The 19125-nt window shown below is 41.9% G+C and overlaps 1 protein-coding gene across 2 annotated transcripts; it reads right to left on the bottom strand.

The window, feature by feature from the left end:
* Nucleotides 1–536: 536 nt before the first annotated feature.
* LOC109894676 (phosphatidylinositol 5-phosphate 4-kinase type-2 gamma) lies at nt 537–17133 on the bottom strand. Of its 2 annotated transcripts, XM_020488343.2 has the most exons (11): nt 16891–17133; nt 16645–16800; nt 16444–16541; nt 11070–11166; nt 10376–10525; nt 9305–9451; nt 8306–8344; nt 8061–8174; nt 7573–7846; nt 4354–4457; nt 537–4161 (listed from the first exon to the last, which is right to left on the bottom strand). In XM_020488343.2, the coding sequence occupies exons 2-11, from the start codon at nt 16792–16794 to the stop codon at nt 4081–4083; spliced, it is 1254 nt and encodes a 417-aa protein (XP_020343932.1). In that variant the 5' UTR covers nt 16795–16800; nt 16891–17133; the 3' UTR covers nt 537–4080. The 2 variants fall into 2 exon arrangements, with proteins under 2 accessions (XP_020343932.1, XP_020343917.1); XM_020488328.2 differs by having other exon boundaries at nt 16645–17133.
* Nucleotides 17134–19125: the final 1992 nt, after the last annotated feature.

The raw sequence follows: 19125 nt of genomic DNA, 5'->3' as shown, positions 1-19125 counted from the left end.
TGCAAACCAGAATATTCCTAACGCCACTGTGTTACATGCTGACCAAACCGGCCACATTACGTGCGCGAGCGTTGCAAAATAAATATACACCGTAGGAGGCTGCTGAGAGAAGAACGGCTCATAATATTGGTTGGAACGGAGGAAATGGAATCAAAACACCTGATGTATTTGATACCATTCCACTCTAGTCATTACCATGAGCCCATTCTCCCCAATTAAGGTGCCACCAACCTCCTGTGATTTACACATATTCAATCATTTCATCCAAACTGCTCGCGGGCATCTGCGTAGCCAGGTGCTAAAATAGAACTTGGTTATATGAGCCCGTTCTATTTTAGAAGTTTGACTCGCTGTAAGTATTAACTCTCTTATATACTCATTAATCTTTATGAGGATATACCCATGTGGGTGATTGAAAGATGAACAAGGTCAACACTCCAGTCCCGTTGGTAGCGGTAATGCACCTTAAATTTGGTTGCCAACCGCCATATAAAATCCAAAGAAGATGAACAAGAGATTAACCAAAGAAAACAAACTAGGTTTCCCTTTTTATCTGTGGATTAATTGTCAAAGTAGAGAACACACAATTTTCTATGACTCAAAATTACAAAGCACCATATGCATTTTAGGTTAAAAAAATAAAATAATAAAGTGTTTCTCCCAGGACAAATTAGCTAGAAACAGCAAGACAGCTAAATGGCCATGAATGTTAATTTACCACTGAAAAGTATGGACCCGTGTAGGCACGGGCCCAGTGTTAAATTTAACACTGTCAGTGTTGATTTAACACTGGAGAATTTGCTAGGTCTATGCTTTAAATTACATTACTAATCAAATATGATAAGAACTTTGGGAATACTGTGACTCTGGATTTATGGGAGAGACAGAACTTCCGAAAATTTAACACAGATAATTTAGTAGATATCAACTCAAACATAGATTTAAAGAAACATTTAATGTCATTTGTACAAATTGTATTAGCGAGTGGTTCCTAATCCGTGACCAGATCTTTTATTTTCGATGGCTCCGTATCCGTGAGTGTGCATAAAAAAAATTTAAGGAAGGAATTTTGAAATGCTTTATACTTTAACTTTTGATACTTATGTATATTTACTTTTGATATATAAGTATATTTAAAACCAAATACTATTAGGCTTTTACTCAAGTAATATTTTACTGGGTGACTTTCACCTGAGTCATTTTCTATTAAAAATGTATCTTGACTTTTACCCAAGTTTGACAATTGGGTACTTTTTCCACCACTGCCTGTTTGAGATTACCATGAATTGTTTGAAGTTTAACGTTTGATTCGTTACATTAAATAATTCAGTAATGTCTCGAAGAAATGGTGGTAATCATCTGTTTTTATCACCAGAAAGAAACTGCTAGCCATTGGTTGCCAACAGCTGAGAACGGCTAGCTAACTGGCAAGCAAAAAAACATTGGGAACAGACCTAGAAATCGTCTCTAGTGGCGAAAGTAAGAACTGCACAGCAAAGTGGAGAAAAATGATAGTCAAGTTTAAAAAAAGTTGTATTTATAGTGGAATACTAACAAAATAAACATGACACCGTTTGTAAACGATAACACTGGAAGTGAATGCTGGAATTAGACAACTATGCAAATTTGCAAAAATTGTGTGCATTAAGGAGATAGATGCCCGGCTCAAATAGAAGCATGTTGTGTTCAGTGATTTAAGAAAATAAACACCCCGGCTATTAATGGAAGTTTTATGGTTTCTCATACAATTATATTTTGTTTTAGTCAATGACAATATATGTTGCAATGTAAATGTAACAGTATACCTTTAAACCGTCCCCTCGCCCATACCCGGGCTCGAACCAGGGACACTCTGCACACTTCAACAACAGTCACCCACGAAGCATCGTTACCCATCGCTCCACAAAAGCCGCGGCCCTTGCAGAGCAAGGGGAACCACTACTTCAAGGTCTCAGAGCAAGTGACGTCACCGGTTGAAACACTATTTAGCGCTCACCACCAACTAAGCTAGCGTTTCACATCCGTTACATAAATTCCTGCGTCATTGCATGCTAGTGCATCAATGTTTTGCTTTTTTGCATAGGAAACATCAAGCTTGTGAAGGAGGGATACACAATTATGATAGCTAGTGACTGAGGATGAAAAACCTGCTGACCACGAGATGTCCTTGTATACCTATATTTACATCAAATACACTTGATTTTTATCAGTACTGTGTGAATTACAAGCACATTCAATCTATTTTGGGGCATCTATAATAATTTTTAATTGTTTATACTCAGCAGGGGTGTACTTCAAATCATTTGTCTTCATGAATGGTTTCATGTGTGCTTGGTTGCATACCCCATCTTAAAATGTAAGAAGGCATTTGATATCACAAAGCAGGCTGTATTTCCATTTGTCCTGGATTGTCATTTCTTATTTAGTTAGCCCCACCTCACCCAAGAAATACAAATCCGTTTACAGAGAAAATACATAGATGTGTGTATGTGTCTAACAGATCCATAAGTGTTCTCCAAAGTGTCCCCGATATGTCAATATACAAATCATGTGCAATAGTAATAGTTTACACCAGTGCAGCAAGTTAGTGGACTTAAGTACTGTTGAAATCAATTTGATCTGTGGGGATACATTGACACCTAGTAGCGGTCGTATGGTTAATTTCTCCCTAACTATAATTTCACTGTTTGTTTTGATTGGGTAGGTCCCTGAAAACGGTCTCTACTTCTTTGTTGTGCAAGAACTACAAGCCAAATGTCAGAGAAATTGTGGACTAAATATGCAATATATTGAGAAATATTTCTTATTGTTATCCGATACCTGTGTATGTGCAGGAATGTTTGCGTCCCATAGGTTGCAATTTGGTTGTAATGTTGACACATCACCAGAGACGATCTACCATCTTGGACAACACTGGTCCTACCATGCATGCAAAGCTAGTTAACTGGTATACCTTCTTAGCTAACTTAGCTAGCTCATCAAACAGTAGTTTATGTGCATGATGGCACTTAGAGCCTTGACTCTCATATGGACCTTACTGCCACTACCGGTCATCTAGCTAGCCACGTAGCCACCAGGGTTGCATCGGTTTCCAATGGACTTGAATACAGCTTGCTAGCTAACACTAGCATCACTAGCATGCTAACGTTAGCTAGCTAATGACGATAAACCTTCGTCATGGGTCCGCAAATCAAGCATATGGTACTGAACTCATGACAAAATCATTGACATTGTAGTGGTTTTGTTTTTTCTTAGTGACATTGCGAATATCATATTTTTGCAATTTAATTCTGATTTAACTAGCCATGTATCTAATCTGGGTTCGGCATGAGAAAAATGAATGAGACATACTGCGAGAATTTGCGCACTCACGGATACGGAGCCTCAGAAATAAAAGATCCGCTCACGGATTAGGAGCCACTCCCAATATATTAAGATACATCAGTGATTTCAAAAGACTTAAAAGGCATTTCTCCACCTTGTTTTGATTTAAGGAAATCTAGGCAAAGAAGGACATCGATCAGTCTTTCTAAAATACCAGTCCAGTGTGTGTGTCCATAAATTAATAGCCATTGCTACGGTCACTCCTTCCTTTTGTGCCTCCATCCAGTCAGAATCACCTGGAAGAGCATGCCACAAAGACAATGCTCTCTCTCTTCCCATCGTCACCGAAGCCATTCAAACGCACTCTGTTGTCAGACTTCCACAGCGAATAGAACTCTGCCAGGTCTCCAAAATTCCAGTCAACCAGAACTGGAGGCATGTGACGATGTAGTTTCTCTCGTGTTCAACAGGTGGCAAAGCTAGTACCAAGAGTCTTTTTTTTAACTTCAATTAAATAAATAGCTTTAAAAAACGGTATATTTCTTAGTTAATATACTGTATATTTGCTCTGTAGTTATCTATATACAAAATCATCTACTTGAATTGATTCATGAAATCAAAAAGCAGTGTCGTTAAATATTAGAATCAAATACAGTGTCTGTTAGATAATGAATTGTAACAACAAGGTACTAAAATGGGGAGTTTTTTCGTATCGAGTCGGCCATGGTACTGTAGATGTAGCTGTTTTCTGGTAAGCTAGGCAAAGATCTTAGCAATGAACTCACGGAACCTCTTTGCGTACTGCTCAGGGTGAACGGTGGAGATTTCTGCTCCAGACTAGGAATCACAAAAACACAACATGTCAAATACAGATATTGATAAATCAACAACTAACTTTTCAGATAGAAAACATCTTGAAAAACAATTGAAAAATTTGGGTATTTCCTACCCCCTAAAAGTTTCTAAAGTACAGTTCAGAATTTATACTCAACTCTATTGCAAGCATGCACGCATCCGTGTGTCACTCACCCCATGTTTGACGGTCTTGGCAGCATGAGCGGCTTTCTTCTTGGTGTCATAGTGAGTCAGGACGTCAATCAGACCCATGAAGTACACCTCCCTCTGGGGTGCACCTACAGCAGCAAGACAAGGCTATCACACAGTGGATAGACAATCATCACTCCCCCACTGACTGCGAGGTATACATGTACTGTATTGTATACGGCTTAATATAGTATGAGACTAATCCTAACTGTATTTGGATGCATATGATACAAATATCACACATATCTCACAAATCTCTCATTGACACATTGATGCAGTTTCAAGTAAGTAAGTCATGGGTATCTCAGGTTAGGATTGTGCCCACAAGTTCATTATTCCTCATCATCACAGTGTCTAAAGGATAATCAACAGGAGTCTATGCATTCTATGGAAAATAATGAACGACGTAGAAGGATCTGCATAGAGCCACAAGTTAGCTAGCAGCATACCACCCTGAATCCTACTGCTGGCTTGCTTCTGAAGCTAAGCAGGGTTAGTCCTGGTCAGTCCCGGGATGGGAAACCAGCTGCTGCTGGAAGTGGTGTTAGGGGGCCAGTAGGAGGCACTCTTTCCTCTGGTCAAAAAAATGCCCCTTGGCAGTGACTGCCCTGTGTAGGGTGCTGTCTTTCAGATGGGATGTTAAACAGGTGTCCTGACTCTCTGAGGTCATTAAAGAACCCATGGCACTTACTGTAAGAGTAGGGGTGTTAACCCCAGCGTCCTGGCTAAATTCCCCAGCTGTCCATCATCGTCACCTAATCATCCCCAGCTTACAATTGTCTCATTCATCCCCCTCCTCTCCCCTGCAACTATTCCCCAGGTCGTTGCTGTAAATGAGAACGTGTTCTCAGTCAACTTACCTGGTAAAATAAAAAAGTTGATTATACCATGGCTATAATATAACACCTAACATAATTCCTACAATGCGGTGACATTTGGACCTCAAATTTAGGAAGAAAATATATACATATTTTTGTATTCTATCAGAAACACATATTGGTCAAGCTCGGCACTTAACGGTGAACATTTGAACAGGATTTTAACTTCTCTATCAAACATATTTTGTCTATAATTTAGCCTAACAGGGTGGACATTTATGAGTGGGACATACAGACTAACAACATGAAACATGGAAAAATAGATACAACTAAGTGTTTCTAGTTATCTAGCTTTGCACCATAGTTTTCCCACCAAAGAAATTATGACACTTCTTGAATGTGGTGCCATTGTAGGAAGAGGTCGTTTTCTTAAAATGGAAAATAACAACAAACTTACAGGGTGATAAGTGATATCAGAGAGACACAGAAAATCTTAAATAAAATAATAAATAGAATAATCATGAAAAAACACTAATGACGAAAAAGACTAACTAGGACTATAAAATAATGAAGAAAGATTTGAAACATTTTATTTTATGGCTTATATTTCTTGTAGAAGTAAATAACATCTTGAGACATGGCAAAAATGCCTACATTCACTGACAAAAAGTGTTTAAAATGCAGAAAATTCCCTTTCAGGATCCATATTTTGGTGTTAAGGTAAAGGACACCTGATCTTATATTTAAAGCCTTTTGGAATCCAAATGTTACACTAAATAAGAACTGATATTTCCTGGGGACAGAAAAGGAACTGCATATTAGGAATGACCCTGCCGCTAGAAATGTGAAGTAGCTAGCAAGTTTACTAGATAGCGACAGCAGTTAGTAACCAAACATACTTGCTAGTTTAGCTAACCGAACCATCACTCCTAGTTTGCTATTATTAAAATCCAAATCAACAAGGCCAGTAATGTTTTCAATTTGACTTATTATTTAAGTGATAATGCCCGAGAAGCCAGTGTTTTTAGGATATATTGGCACAGGTTTTGTTAGGCCCGAGACAAAAATCGGCAATATATCCTCCAAACACCAGCTTTGAGGGCATTATCACTTTTATACAACGGATTACCAACATATTCAAATAATGATTGACATATTTTCATTAAAAACGTTATATTGATTAATTTATTCACACTCTTTCATCCTTCCACAAGATATAGTCCCAACACAAATCTAGGGTTGCTACCCAAGCCAGCTGGTCATTTGTTCTATCAGTTCGGTTTCCAGAGACGCGAGCGACCCAGTCGTTCAGTCTTTTTGTTCTCCATCTACGGACGCGACCCAGTCGTTCGTTCTAAATGTTCTATTGCCATACTGGCTGGCAACGTTCTTATCCCATGCTTGCTAGCCAACTTACAGTCACGTCGAACAGTGCAGCCAGAATAACAACAACAGCTGCATTTGCAATTGTTTAAGCTGTTTTCTAGTGACATCTATTTAGATACATCCATAAGAATGAGCAAATGAGGTGTGATATCACCTGGCATAGAACATGTGCTCTCTTATCAGGACACTGTTGTTCAGAGGAGCTAGCCAACAACACAGTTAACACAATCACTTCAAACTGAAGCAGGAAAGTCTGCAAACTTTGTTTCTTTTTACCTTTTTTCAAATGACATTTCTTTGTATACATCCATAAAAATGCCAGCTGATTCATTATTTCAACTGGCTGAGAAACGGTGCCTGCCTGTCTGCATCTTCCCGACACGTTCATTACTATGGGATGGCTAGAGATCGAATTTGATTACTGAAACAATGTTGCAAATGTCAGAGAGACGGACAGCAAGGTTTATACAAATGTCCACTGTTGAAAACTAAATGTTAGTCTAAAAGAAATGTGAGATAATGTCTAGATGCGTTTTAAAGTGATGATCAAGTTTAGAAATTGTCTGGCTGGGCTGATGAGACAATGGACTGCGCAGTCAGATGGAACAGAATAAATAGGCATTTAATGTCATAGATGTAGCCGGTGGTAACTCATGGTATAGACACCGGCTAGAATGAGGTTAACCAATCAGCATTAGAACCACTATTTGTATAAAAGGAAATAATTCCCTTCAAGCGAATCAGAAACAACTATTCAACAATGCCATGGTTTATATCAATGTATCCAATAGTTAGATCATCAATGACCATACAAAACATCCAAGACATCAAAAAATCCTCTTTGAATCATTGTTCTGATCAGCTACAAAATTCACTTGTTGGGGCTCAGAACTAAATAGAACGTAATTTGTCATCCTAGCAATATGCCTAAAAATCTGCCATCTTGGTCAGGAAAACTTTAATTCTAGAAGTTAATTATAGGATCTCTATGGGGACTCACCCACAGCACTCTGAATGGCGTAGACGTCTACATAAGGGTCAAACTCCCCGGGCCCCAGGGGTTTAAAGGAGTTCATGTAGCCAGCGATGCCCTCAGGGGAGGTGCCATAGGAGCCCACAGCAGGAGCAGGAGTCAGGCTGTTCTCCTCCTCCTCCTCCTCCTCCGAATCATAATCATCATACGACTCCTCCTCCATCTCCTCCTCCTCCACCCGGCCCACATCGTGGATCCCCAGCAGCAGGCTGTAGTCCATGATCCTCAGATGCACCAGGAACTGGAGAGAGAAAAAGAACGAGAGAGAAAGGGTGACAGACACACACAGAAGAAAAGACAAACATAGTACAGTTAGCCAATTACAACAGCTCAGTCACATTTGTCTGTTCATCTTTCCTCCCTCTCAACCCACACTGTGCCATCCCTCTCAGCCAGCTACTCTGCACTGATGTACTGCTGTGCAACTGATGCTGTGCCATGTCTCAGACACTCACCTCCACGTCTCTATTGAGCTTGTCCATGATCCTCTCCTTCTCCTCCTCACTCACATAAACCTTCTGCATGTTATTCCTGAAGTCCACATCTTTGTACGTGGGCAACTCTTTCTCCTGAAAACACAAGGAGAAAGAGGGGAGAGGGAGCAAGTCAATAAGAGAACCAAGTTGGATCTACATGTTGATCAATTTCAAAATATCCCACAACTCCCTTTTGAAAATAAATCCATTTGCTATGATCTTACCTTTTCCTTTAAACTCGCTTCACGGGACACCAGAGACCCCTGATAAAAGAACACATTCTGTTTACAAACCTGCCTGTTACCAATTATCCTGCCGAGGGCACTGTAGGACTATTTTCCAGCTTGTGTTACTTGTTTATGTCTGGCTGACACCGCAGAGACTGGCTCGCTGCAATTATTAGTGGCTATTTACTTGTTTCCTATTTACTATCTATTTGATACTTGTTACTGTGTTATAACCTTCACCATCTACTGGTCGATTACAGTCATTGTTGTGCCTTACTTTGTAATAGCCTACTATATCTATTATCATATACAGTTATTAGCTATGGTTGCTATTGCTCATCACTGCAATGTATTATCATATACAGTCCTTCATTTTGAGCTATTCCAGTTCTATGCCATTACAGTGTTGAAGCTCATTCATACCCATTTGTTACTCTGCTATAGTCATTGTAGCCTATATGTTTATATTCATTATTCCCTTTCTGTACCTTTCAGAACCAACCCCATGTACCTATGTTCTAGTGTGTGTAAATGAAGTTACCCTGTGTGTGTGTGTGTGTAACTTTGTGAGGCGGCCTTATTCTCTAACCAGGGGCGGAGAGCCGGGTTGCTTTCTTTCACTGCAAGTAATTACATCTATGGTGGAACTGAGCAAAACTACTGTGGACAGAATGGGTAAAGACACCAGTATACCATCTAGTGGTCCGTCTGTGTGAGAGCATAATCTCAATATAACCACATTATTGTAATTAGACTAACTTTATCCTGAGCCCAAACCAGTAACATACCTCATATCCACAACATGGATCATCATAGAACTGATGATGAGTGACCTGAATATATGGGCTAAATGTTGTTACATAATTTGAAAAAACCCAAATGTGGTTGCACTCAAAATATCCTAAACATGATGTATTGAAAAAGTGTATAGGACTTTCTTTATGACTACTGCTGATGCAAAAAGGTATTTTATAAAATAATGTGATTGATTGATACCTTAAGGTCGTACTTCCTGTGAACGTTGAGCCTGTGGCTGAACATGTTCCTCATAACGATGAGGTAGGTGTCCTCACTCTCCACGGTCACCCGGTACATGGCCAGAAACTGAGGCAGCAGCGTGCTGCCGTGACACGTCACTATGTGCTGGCAGAGAGGGAGAAGCAGAGACGATGTGGGTGAGGTGATCAAGAGCTTAATAAAGTATGCAGTTATTTTATTTAAGTGTGATGCTGCATCTGTATATGAGATTGCTTCTCAACTCCAGTACAGGACGTGCAGAGTATTGTTCCAGGACTACCTTTCCTGATGACTCCTTGCTTTCCCCCAGTCCAGTCCTGACCTGTTCACCGGACGTGCTACCTGTCCCAGACCTGCTGTTTTCAACTCTCTAGAGACAGCAGGAGCGGTAGAGATACTCTGAATGATCAGCTATGAAAAGCCAACTGACATTTACTCCTGAGGTGCTGACCTGTTGCACCCTTGACAACTAATGTGATTATTATTTCACCATGCTGGCCATCTATGAACATTTGAACATCTTGGTCATGTTCTGTTATAATCTCCACCCAGCACAGCCAGAAGAGGACTGGCCACCCCTCATAGCCTGGTTCCTCTCTAGGTTTCTTCCTAGGTTCTGGCTTGCTGTTTGGGGTTTTAGGCTGGGTTTCTGTACAACACTTTTGAGATATCAGCTGATGTAAGAAGGGCTTAATCAATAAATTCAATGATTGAAATAATCACTAATTGAATCAGCTGCATAGCATGTTAGCAGACACGCATAGAATTCCAGTCCTTGCGCTAATGCTAGTTAGCATTGGCTCGCAAAACTACATCCAACTTTCTTCTTACTGGACACAAAGACATAAAAATGGTATCCACGAGTTCATCTGACCGGGGGAGTAGATAAAGGGCCTCATTGCCGAAATATCACTTTTAATGCTGAGTTGGAACAAAAGCTTAAAACACCCATCTCCAGTCTCCAGGACCAGCTTTGCACTCTCACTGTTGCACAGTTGTGTACTAAAGGGAATAGGTTGCCAGATGGGAATAGGGTGTCAGTGTTGTTACCTGGTGATATTCAGATAGGATGTTGTGCATGTCCTCCACTTCCTCACTGGAGATCTGTTTGAGTTTCAGGGTGCGATCATATGATGTCAGCAGCAGCCCCACTCCGTGACCATCCCCGTCCTTCACCGGAGGGCTGCGTGCCAGAGAAGCCTTGGTATCAGAGGGGATATGGAGTTAAGAGAAGTGCAACAGCCACCAATAATATCTTCCTTTGTTTTTGTTATGGAAAACATTTTAAATCTCGGTACATAAAGGGTATGGTTAACCACAAAATCTAACTTTGACAGATGTTTTCATGACTGAAACATAAATTAATGTGGAGTTTATGTTTTTCTAACACAGCATCAAAACAGATGGTAGATGCATCTCTTAGAAGAAAATTGGGATATGACTGATTAAATGGACATCGGACCAGTAAAATTCCATCACCTTTGAATGGCAACTCTCCCCCAAAATCACACGAGTCCCTATTAATGCCACATAACCTGTGACAATGAAAATCGAAAGACACCACCATGTGAGAACATGCAGTGAACACACAGACCTTACCTACCAACCAATCCATGCAAATATTATGCCAACCTCATGCAAATTTAAAACTGCCCCATTCAATCCTACCCCCTTTCTAGTAGGCCATCAAAGCCACAGAGCTTATAAAGACTCACCATGTTGGCCTGTGTGTGGGTATTCATACCTGATAATCCAGATCCTCGATTCCAAAGCGCTCTCGGAGATTGCGGAACACCTGTGGACAATACTCTTTGAACTTGAAATGTCCTGGAAGATTCTCTCTGTAGAGAAACAAATAATAGAGATCAAAAGTGTAAATATTGATGTTTATTACAGCTTTATATTATTTTGGGGGATTTCCGATCATACAAGTAGAACGAATGGGGATGCCTCTTCTACTCATTCTAATTCTAAGGGTTTTATAAGGTTAGGCCTATATGAATTCAACATTCACAAACATAAGGACTATAATTCTACATCTTGTAGACAAACATGAGAAACACCAGAACCAGACTTCAACTTAATGACCTGATGCACTACACCTATTAACCACGAGGACATGGATATCATTTGGCCTCTATTCTGCATGTTGTTTTGCATCTCCCTCTTTTCCTCTCCTCTCCCTACTTGAGGCAGGAATTTCACACTTCATTGTTCAGAAACAGGACAACACGCTTCTAAATCATTCTCCCAAGTGCTTTCAGCTGTGTACTACAACTTAGGGAGGAAAGCAGAGAAGAGAACAGACTGTAAATACAAGGATCGGAATGAGAAACTTGTACAACTGAGCTCAATAACTGATTAATATTATGAATAGTGTATTAAAGAATAATCTGAGGACAAGCTCAAATCAATTATATTGTTGCAACCACCACCGTGCAATAACCATTTTGGATGAGTAGGTTGTGCAGTCCACGGGCTAATTGGATTAATGATAGAGGAAGGCATTTCTGAGGACATCTGATTGATATTACCATATCTGAACCACTGTGCCTATCATTCCAAAATGATTTCAAAGGACTTTCTCATTCCTGTGCAAATGAAAAAGAATCCAAACAAAGTAAAGTGGGAGCAATCCTTCACCAGTGCCTGAATTCCTGACTAGATTAAAGGATTGGAAAACTCTACCAAATCTCATTGAGGTTTATACCGTTTACAGTCTCTGCCTAAGAAACATGCAGGACCCCACTGTACAATAACAACACAAAATGAGATATCAGAGCAGCCAATCTCTGGCCTTTGACAAATACAAGAATACACTTTATTTTTATTAGACTCATCTCTCTCTCTCTCTCTCTCTCTCTCTCTCTCTCTCTCTCTCTCTCTCTCTCTCTCTCTCTCTCTCTCTCTCTCTCTCTCTCTCTCTCTCTCTCTCTCTCTCTCTCTCTCTCTCTCTCTCTCTCTCTCTCTCTCTCTCTCTCTCTCTCTCTCTCTCTCTCTCTCTCTCTCTCTCTCTCTGTGTGTCTCTGTGTGTCTCTGTGTGTCTCTGTGTGTCTCTGTGTGTCTCTGTGTGTCTCTGTGTGTCTCTGTGTGTCTCTGTGTGTCTCTGTGTGTCTCTGTGTGTCTCTGTGTGTCTCTGTGTGTCTCTGTGTGTCTCTGTGTGTCTCTGTGTGTCTCTGTGTGTCTCTGTGTGTCCGATTCCTTTCAGTGGACATGTCATCATGAGTCTAATTACGCTGTCTACTTAGCCATTGAGCGTCATGGTGTTTGTGTGAGCTGAGCTGCACCGAGAGATTAAACAATCTCTGCTCTGGTCCACACACAGGACATTTCTTTCTCTTTTAGAATAGTATGAGCACTTTACTGTAAATCCTCCTTCTTAAAAACCTGCAAGACTCCAAAGCTCTCAATAATGCTTTAGGTAGCAGTGTTTCCCACAAACACTCCCTCTCACATCTCTGCACAGAATGCAGCTTCATAGGTAGTGTTCGCCTTTGACATTCAGATAAATATAGGTTTGTCTATCTTCTAATATGCAATTATTGCGAGAACAGAAAATTGGTTTGTGGCAAAGATCAGGGCCGGTTCCAGGCATAAGCAACATAAACAATCTCTTAGGTCCACGTTGCGGCCGGGGGCCCTCGACCAAATTTTTTTTTTTAAGAACTCAGTCGGGGTCTCATCTTACTAAGAATAGTAGAATAAACCGTGTGAAATTCCAAAATTTGGTTGTGCATCAGTAGTATCTCTAGTGTTATGTCAGTCACTGACTGTCACTCAATTAGCCATGTCACCAAACAATGTTTAGACTGGTAGTTATCTACATTTGTAGTAAATATGACCGAAAACCGACTGGACAAGCAGCACACGTTCTCCAGGGGGCTCCCATTGATTTTGTTCATCATTTTCACTCAGATATCATAATAACATGGCACAACACTTGCAGGAAATTAGCTTTAAAAATGCAAAAATGTATCCCACATCATGGCAAAATTGGTATATTTGCAGGAAATTAGCAGTAACTGCAATTGTATGCTCTCTGCCCCTTGGCAAAATGTGTATAATTGGGTAAAAACTTGAGGTCCAATGCTTCTGTTTTTTTATTTATTTTTAATCTCACTATCAAATCATTTCAGGGTAACAATTAAGTACCTTACTGTGATTTTCTTTTACCATTTTAATTTAAAACATTGAAAAAAGCTTAGTAAAAGTCATTGAGAGCATCCTGATTGTTGCATCACTGCCTGGTATGCCAACTGCTCAGCCTCTGACCCGCAAGACTCTAGAGGGTAGTGCGTACAGCCCAGTACATCACCGGAGCCAAGCTTCCTCCCATCCAGGACCTCTATACCAGGCGGTGTCAGGGGAAGGTCCTAAAAATTGTCAAAGACTCCAGCCACCCTAATCATAGACTGTTTTCTCTGCTAACGCACGGAAAGCGGTACCGGAGTGCCAAGTCATTGTCCAAGAGGCTTCTAAACAGCTTCCACCCCTAAGCCATAAGACTCCTGAACATCTAATCAAATGGCTACACATACTTTACCACCACAGACAGCTGCTGACACTAAGACCACACTCAGTCAGCTGTATAAGGAAATAAACCAACAGGAAACCACTCACCCAGAGGCAGCGTCCTAGTGGCCGGAGACATAATGCAGGGAAACTTAAATCAGTTCTACCAAATTTCTATCAACATGTTAAATGTGCAACCAGAATAAAAAAATCTAGATCACCTGTACTCCACACAGAGAGATCCGTACAAAGCTCTCCCTCGCTCTCCATTTGGTAAATCCGACCACAATTCTATCCTCCTGATTCCTGCTTACAAGCAAACATTAAAGCAGGAAGCACCAGTAACTCGGTCTATAAAAAAAGTGGTCAGATGAAGCAGACGCTAAACTACAGGACTGTTTTGCTATCACAGACTGGAACATGTTCCGGGATTCTTCCGATGGCATTGAGGAGTACACAACATCAGACCTTTAAACAGGTTACACAAGGCCGCGGGGCCAGAAGGATTACCAGGTCGTGTACTCCGGGCATGTGCTGACCAACTGACATTTTTTATTTTCTTTGTGTGTGTGTGTGAATTTTTACCCCCTTTTTCTCCCCAATTTCGTGGTATACAATTGTTAGTAGCTACTTTCTTGTCTCATCGCTGCAACTCCCGTACGGGCTCGGGAGAGACGAAGGTTGAAAGTCATGCGTCCTCCGATACACAACCCAACCAAACAACACTGCTTCTTAACACAGCGCTCATCCAACCCGGAAGCCAGCCGCACCAATGTGTCGGAAGCCAGCCGCACCAATAGCATTCTCACATAAGTGTTCCTTTTGTCCAGGTGGGAAAGGGCAGTGTTGAGCGCAATAGAGATTGCATCATCTGTGGATCTGTTTGGGCGGTATGCAAATTGGAGTGGGTCTAGGGTTTCTGGGATAATGGTGTTGATGTGAGCCATGACCAACCTTTTAAAGCACTTCATGGCTACGGACGTGAGTGCTATGGGTCTGTAGTCATTTAGGCAGGTTGCCTTTGTGTTCTTGTGCACAGGGACTATGGTGGTCTGCCTGACTATGGTGGTCTGCTTATCCTCAACACTGGAGCTCCACAGAGGTGCGTGCTCAGTCCCCTCCCGTACTCCCTGTTCACCCACGACTGCATAGCCAGGCACGACTCCAACACAATCATTAAGTTTGCAGATGACACAACAGTGGTAGGCCTGATCACCGACAACGACGAGACAGCCTATAAGTAGGAGGTCAGAGACCTGGCCAGGTGGTGCCAGAATAACAACCTATCCCTCAACATAACTAAGACTAAGGAGATGATTGTGGACTACAGGAAAAGGAGGAACGCGCATGCCCCCATTCTCATCGACGGGGCTGTAGTGGAGCAGGTTGAGAGCGTCAAGTCCCTTGGTGTCCACATCAACAACAAACTAGAAGGGTCCAAACACACCAAGACAGTTGTGAAGAGGTCACAACAAAGCCTATTCCCCCTCAGGAAATTAAAAAGATTTGGCATGGGTCCCAAGATCCTCAAAAGGTTCTACAGTTGCAACATCGAGAGCATGGTCGCATCACTGCCTGGTACTGCAATTGCTCGGCCTCCGACCGCAAGACACTACAGAGGGTAGTGCGTACGGCCCAGTACATCACTGGGGCTAAGCTGCCTGGCATCCAGGACCTCTACACCAGGCGGTGTCAGAGGACGGCCCTAAATATTGTGAAAGATCCCAGCCACCCCAGTCATAGACTGTACTCTCTACTACTGCATGGCAAATGGTACCGGAGTGCCAAGTCTAGGACAAAAAGGCTTCTCAACAGTTTCTACCCCCAAGCCATAAGACTCCTGAACAGGTAATCAAATGGCTAGCCCCACTATTGTTATTTACTGCTGCTCTTTATTTGTTATTCTCATCTCTTACTTTTTGGGGGTATTTTCTTAAAACTGCATTGTTGGTTTAGGGCTTGTAAGTAAGCATTTCACTGTAATTTCACTACACCTGTTGTGTTTGGCGCATGTGACAAATACAATTTGATTTGATTTGAATTTCTCAAGCAAGAATTTTGCTAGGACTGTCTGGGAGTGGTCTGCATGGGGAGGGGAAAACTGAAAATTAGCTATTGTTGTCAGAGAGGTTTGGAACCCTTATTGGTCTATTAACTAATTTACCGCATGGTGCTGTCATAATGGAAGGCCAATAATCCATCCCACCAAAACAGGCTGAAATTTCCGCTGGTCTTTTCAAACAGCTGTTACATTAATAGGCCATTATCATCATGTTCTCAGTTACACAGTATTATTCCAACCTCAGTGTGTAAAATAACGTTTTTGATTGAGGTAGGCCTTTAAAACAACACCATTCACTCTACGCCCCATGGAAAAATGTGTACAATTCAAGGAAATGAGCTTTAAAACTAAAAGGGCCACCAAATCTTGCTTAGGGCCCCCGAAAGGCTAGAGCCTCCCCTGGCAGAGATTGTGTGACAAATTTGGAACAATTGAGTCAAGAAGGGGATTTATAAATCAGATGACATGATTAACTCTCCACTTGAGCAAGGATCAATATGTCTATTTTTTACGGAGTTGTATGGAGTCTAGTAAAGTAGCCTACTTGTTGAAGAGATGGTTGTTGACTTTGATCTTGGTATTGGCTTTGAAGTCATCAGGAAGCAGCATGACGGGGACAGGCACCTGGACCAGGTCATTAATCTGCAGATAGTGGATACGTTACACTGTTAGAACACACACAACAACAACAATAATAATAATAATAATAATAACATCAACAAAAACATTGATTTAATCGACGTACCGAGTGATTGACTCCCCACATAAGGACGCTTAGAATAGGGTCACTGGCTCGGAACACCTCCACTTTCTGCTGTACAAAATGTTTCTTCTTTGTCTTCGTTTTGGGAGCCAGGAAACTCAAAGGGCTCGAACTGGCACCCGGAGAAGCCATTGCGCGCTTAAAGTACAACAAACAATAGTCTGAGTTGGCTGCAATGAAGAGCAGCGGACAAAAAAAAAGTAGTTGATTTTGTTTACATGAATTCACCTTTGGTTTGGTGTTGTTATTCGGTCCCAAGTTTGTGACGCTGCCACGACAAACTCCTTCAATGACTCCCTGGTTTTATTATTTTCTTTTGCCTTCTTAAGTGTCTCTGTTGCCCCAATAGTCGCCGAAAAACAAACTCAAATCACATTAAAGACACTCGCCATCATCTAGCATCACCTACCCAGTGCCCAGTTGACAGGTGCGCAAACGATTTCAGCGCTCGCGCACTCCGCCCACAATTGCAGCAACATCAAATCTAATTTTATTCCTCACATGCCTCGTAAACAACAGGTGTGGACTAACAGTGAAAAGTTTGTTTTACGGGAACTTCCCAACCATGCAGAGAGAAGGAAACTAGAGAAAGTAAAACAAGCAATAATACATGTAATAATAGATACACCATGAGTAACAATAACTTGGATACAAGGGGTAGCCGTACCGAGTTGATGTTTCAAAACAAATTATTGCAAAAAGGCTCACTACAGATAGTCCGGGTAGCTATTTGACTAACTATTTAGCAGTCTTATTGCTTGGGGGTTGAAGCTGTTCAGGGTCCTGTTAGTTCCATACTTGGTGCAGTCTATGACTTGGGCCCTGGAGTTTTAATTGTATTTTTAATTTAGGGCCTTCCTCTGACACCGCCTGGCAGGGAGCTCCTTCCCAGTGATACCAAGTAGTTGCCATACCAAGCGGTGATGCAGCCAGTCATGGTAGAGCTGTATAACTTTTATTTAGATTTTTTTATCCTTTATTTCATTGTTTTACTTTCTTTTTTGAGGATCTGATGGCCCATGCCAAATCTTTTGAGCCTCCTGAGGAGGATGAGGAGTTGTTGTGCCCTCTTCGCGACTGTGTTGGTGTGTTTGGACCATTCTAGATCCTTAGTGATGTGAACACCGAGGAACTTGAAGCTCTCAACCCGCTCCACTGCAGCCCCGATGATGTGAATTGGGGTGTGCTCGGCCCTCCATTTCCTGTTGTCCACAATCAGCTCCTTTGTCTTGCTGACGTTGAGGGAGAGGTTGTTGAACATCTTGGCCATGTTCTGTTATAATCTCCACCCGGCACAGCCAGAAGAGGACTGGCCACCCCACATAGCCTGGTTCATCTCTAGGTTTCTTCCTAGGTTTTGACCTTTCTAGGGAGTTTTTCCTAGCCACCGTGCTTCTACACCTGCATTGCTTGCTGTTTGGGGTTTTAGTCTGGGTTTCTGTACAGCACTTTGAGATATCAGCTGATGTACGAAGGGCTATATAAATACATTTGATTTGATTTGATTTGTCATGGCACCACACTGCCCTCCTCCCTATATGCTTCCTCATCATCAACTTTGAACAGGGAATACAGGATGAGACCAAGCAGGCACCCCTGAGGGGCCCCCTTGTTGAAGGTCAGTGTGGCAGATGATTTGTTGGCTACCCTCACCACCTGGTGGCTTCCTGTCCAGGATCCAGTTGTAGAGGGAGATGTTCAGTCCCAAGTTCCTTAGCTTAGTGATGAACTTGGAGGGCACCATTGTTGTTTAACGCTGAGCTGTAGTCATTGAACAGCATTCTCACATAGGTGTTCCTTTTGTCCAAGTGGGAAAGGGCCGTGTGGAGTGCAATAGAGATTGCGACATCTGTGGATCTGTTGTTGCTCTATGCAAATTGGAGTGGCTCCAGGGTGTCTGGGATGATGGTGTTGATGTGAGCCATGACCAGAATTTGAAAGCATTTCATGGCTACAGATCAGATGTGAGGGCGATAGTCATTCAGACAGGTTACCTTTGCGTTCTTGGGCACAGCGACTGGTGGTCTGCTTGAATCAGACTGGGTAAGGGAGAGGAGGAAAATGTCAGTAAAGACACTTGCCATCTGGTCAGCACGTGCTCTGAGTACGCATCCTGGTCATCCGTATGGCCCTGTGGCTTTGTGAATGAGCCGGTGTAGTAGGATTCGATCTCAGTCCTCTATTGAAGCTTTTCCTGTTTGAATGTTCGACAGAGGGTGTCCCCGCACAGGAGGTTGGTGGCACCTTAATTGGGTAGGATAGGCTCGTGGTAATAGCTGGAGTGGAATTGTACCAAATACAGCAAAAACATGGTTTACGTGTGTTACATGCCATTCCATTCACTCCATCCCAGCCAATATTATGAGCCACCCTCCCCTCAGCAGCCTCCACTGGTGTCCCGCTCAGTGTGGATGTTGGCTGTAATCCATGACTTCTGGTTGGGGTATATAGAGTGGGGAGAAC

The sequence above is a fragment of the Oncorhynchus kisutch genome, linkage group LG1 (genome assembly GCF_002021735.2).
Source record: "Oncorhynchus kisutch isolate 150728-3 linkage group LG1, Okis_V2, whole genome shotgun sequence".
Classification (NCBI taxonomy): Eukaryota; Metazoa; Chordata; class Actinopteri; order Salmoniformes; family Salmonidae; genus Oncorhynchus; species Oncorhynchus kisutch.
This window is presented reverse-complemented; position numbering and strand designations above follow the sequence as displayed.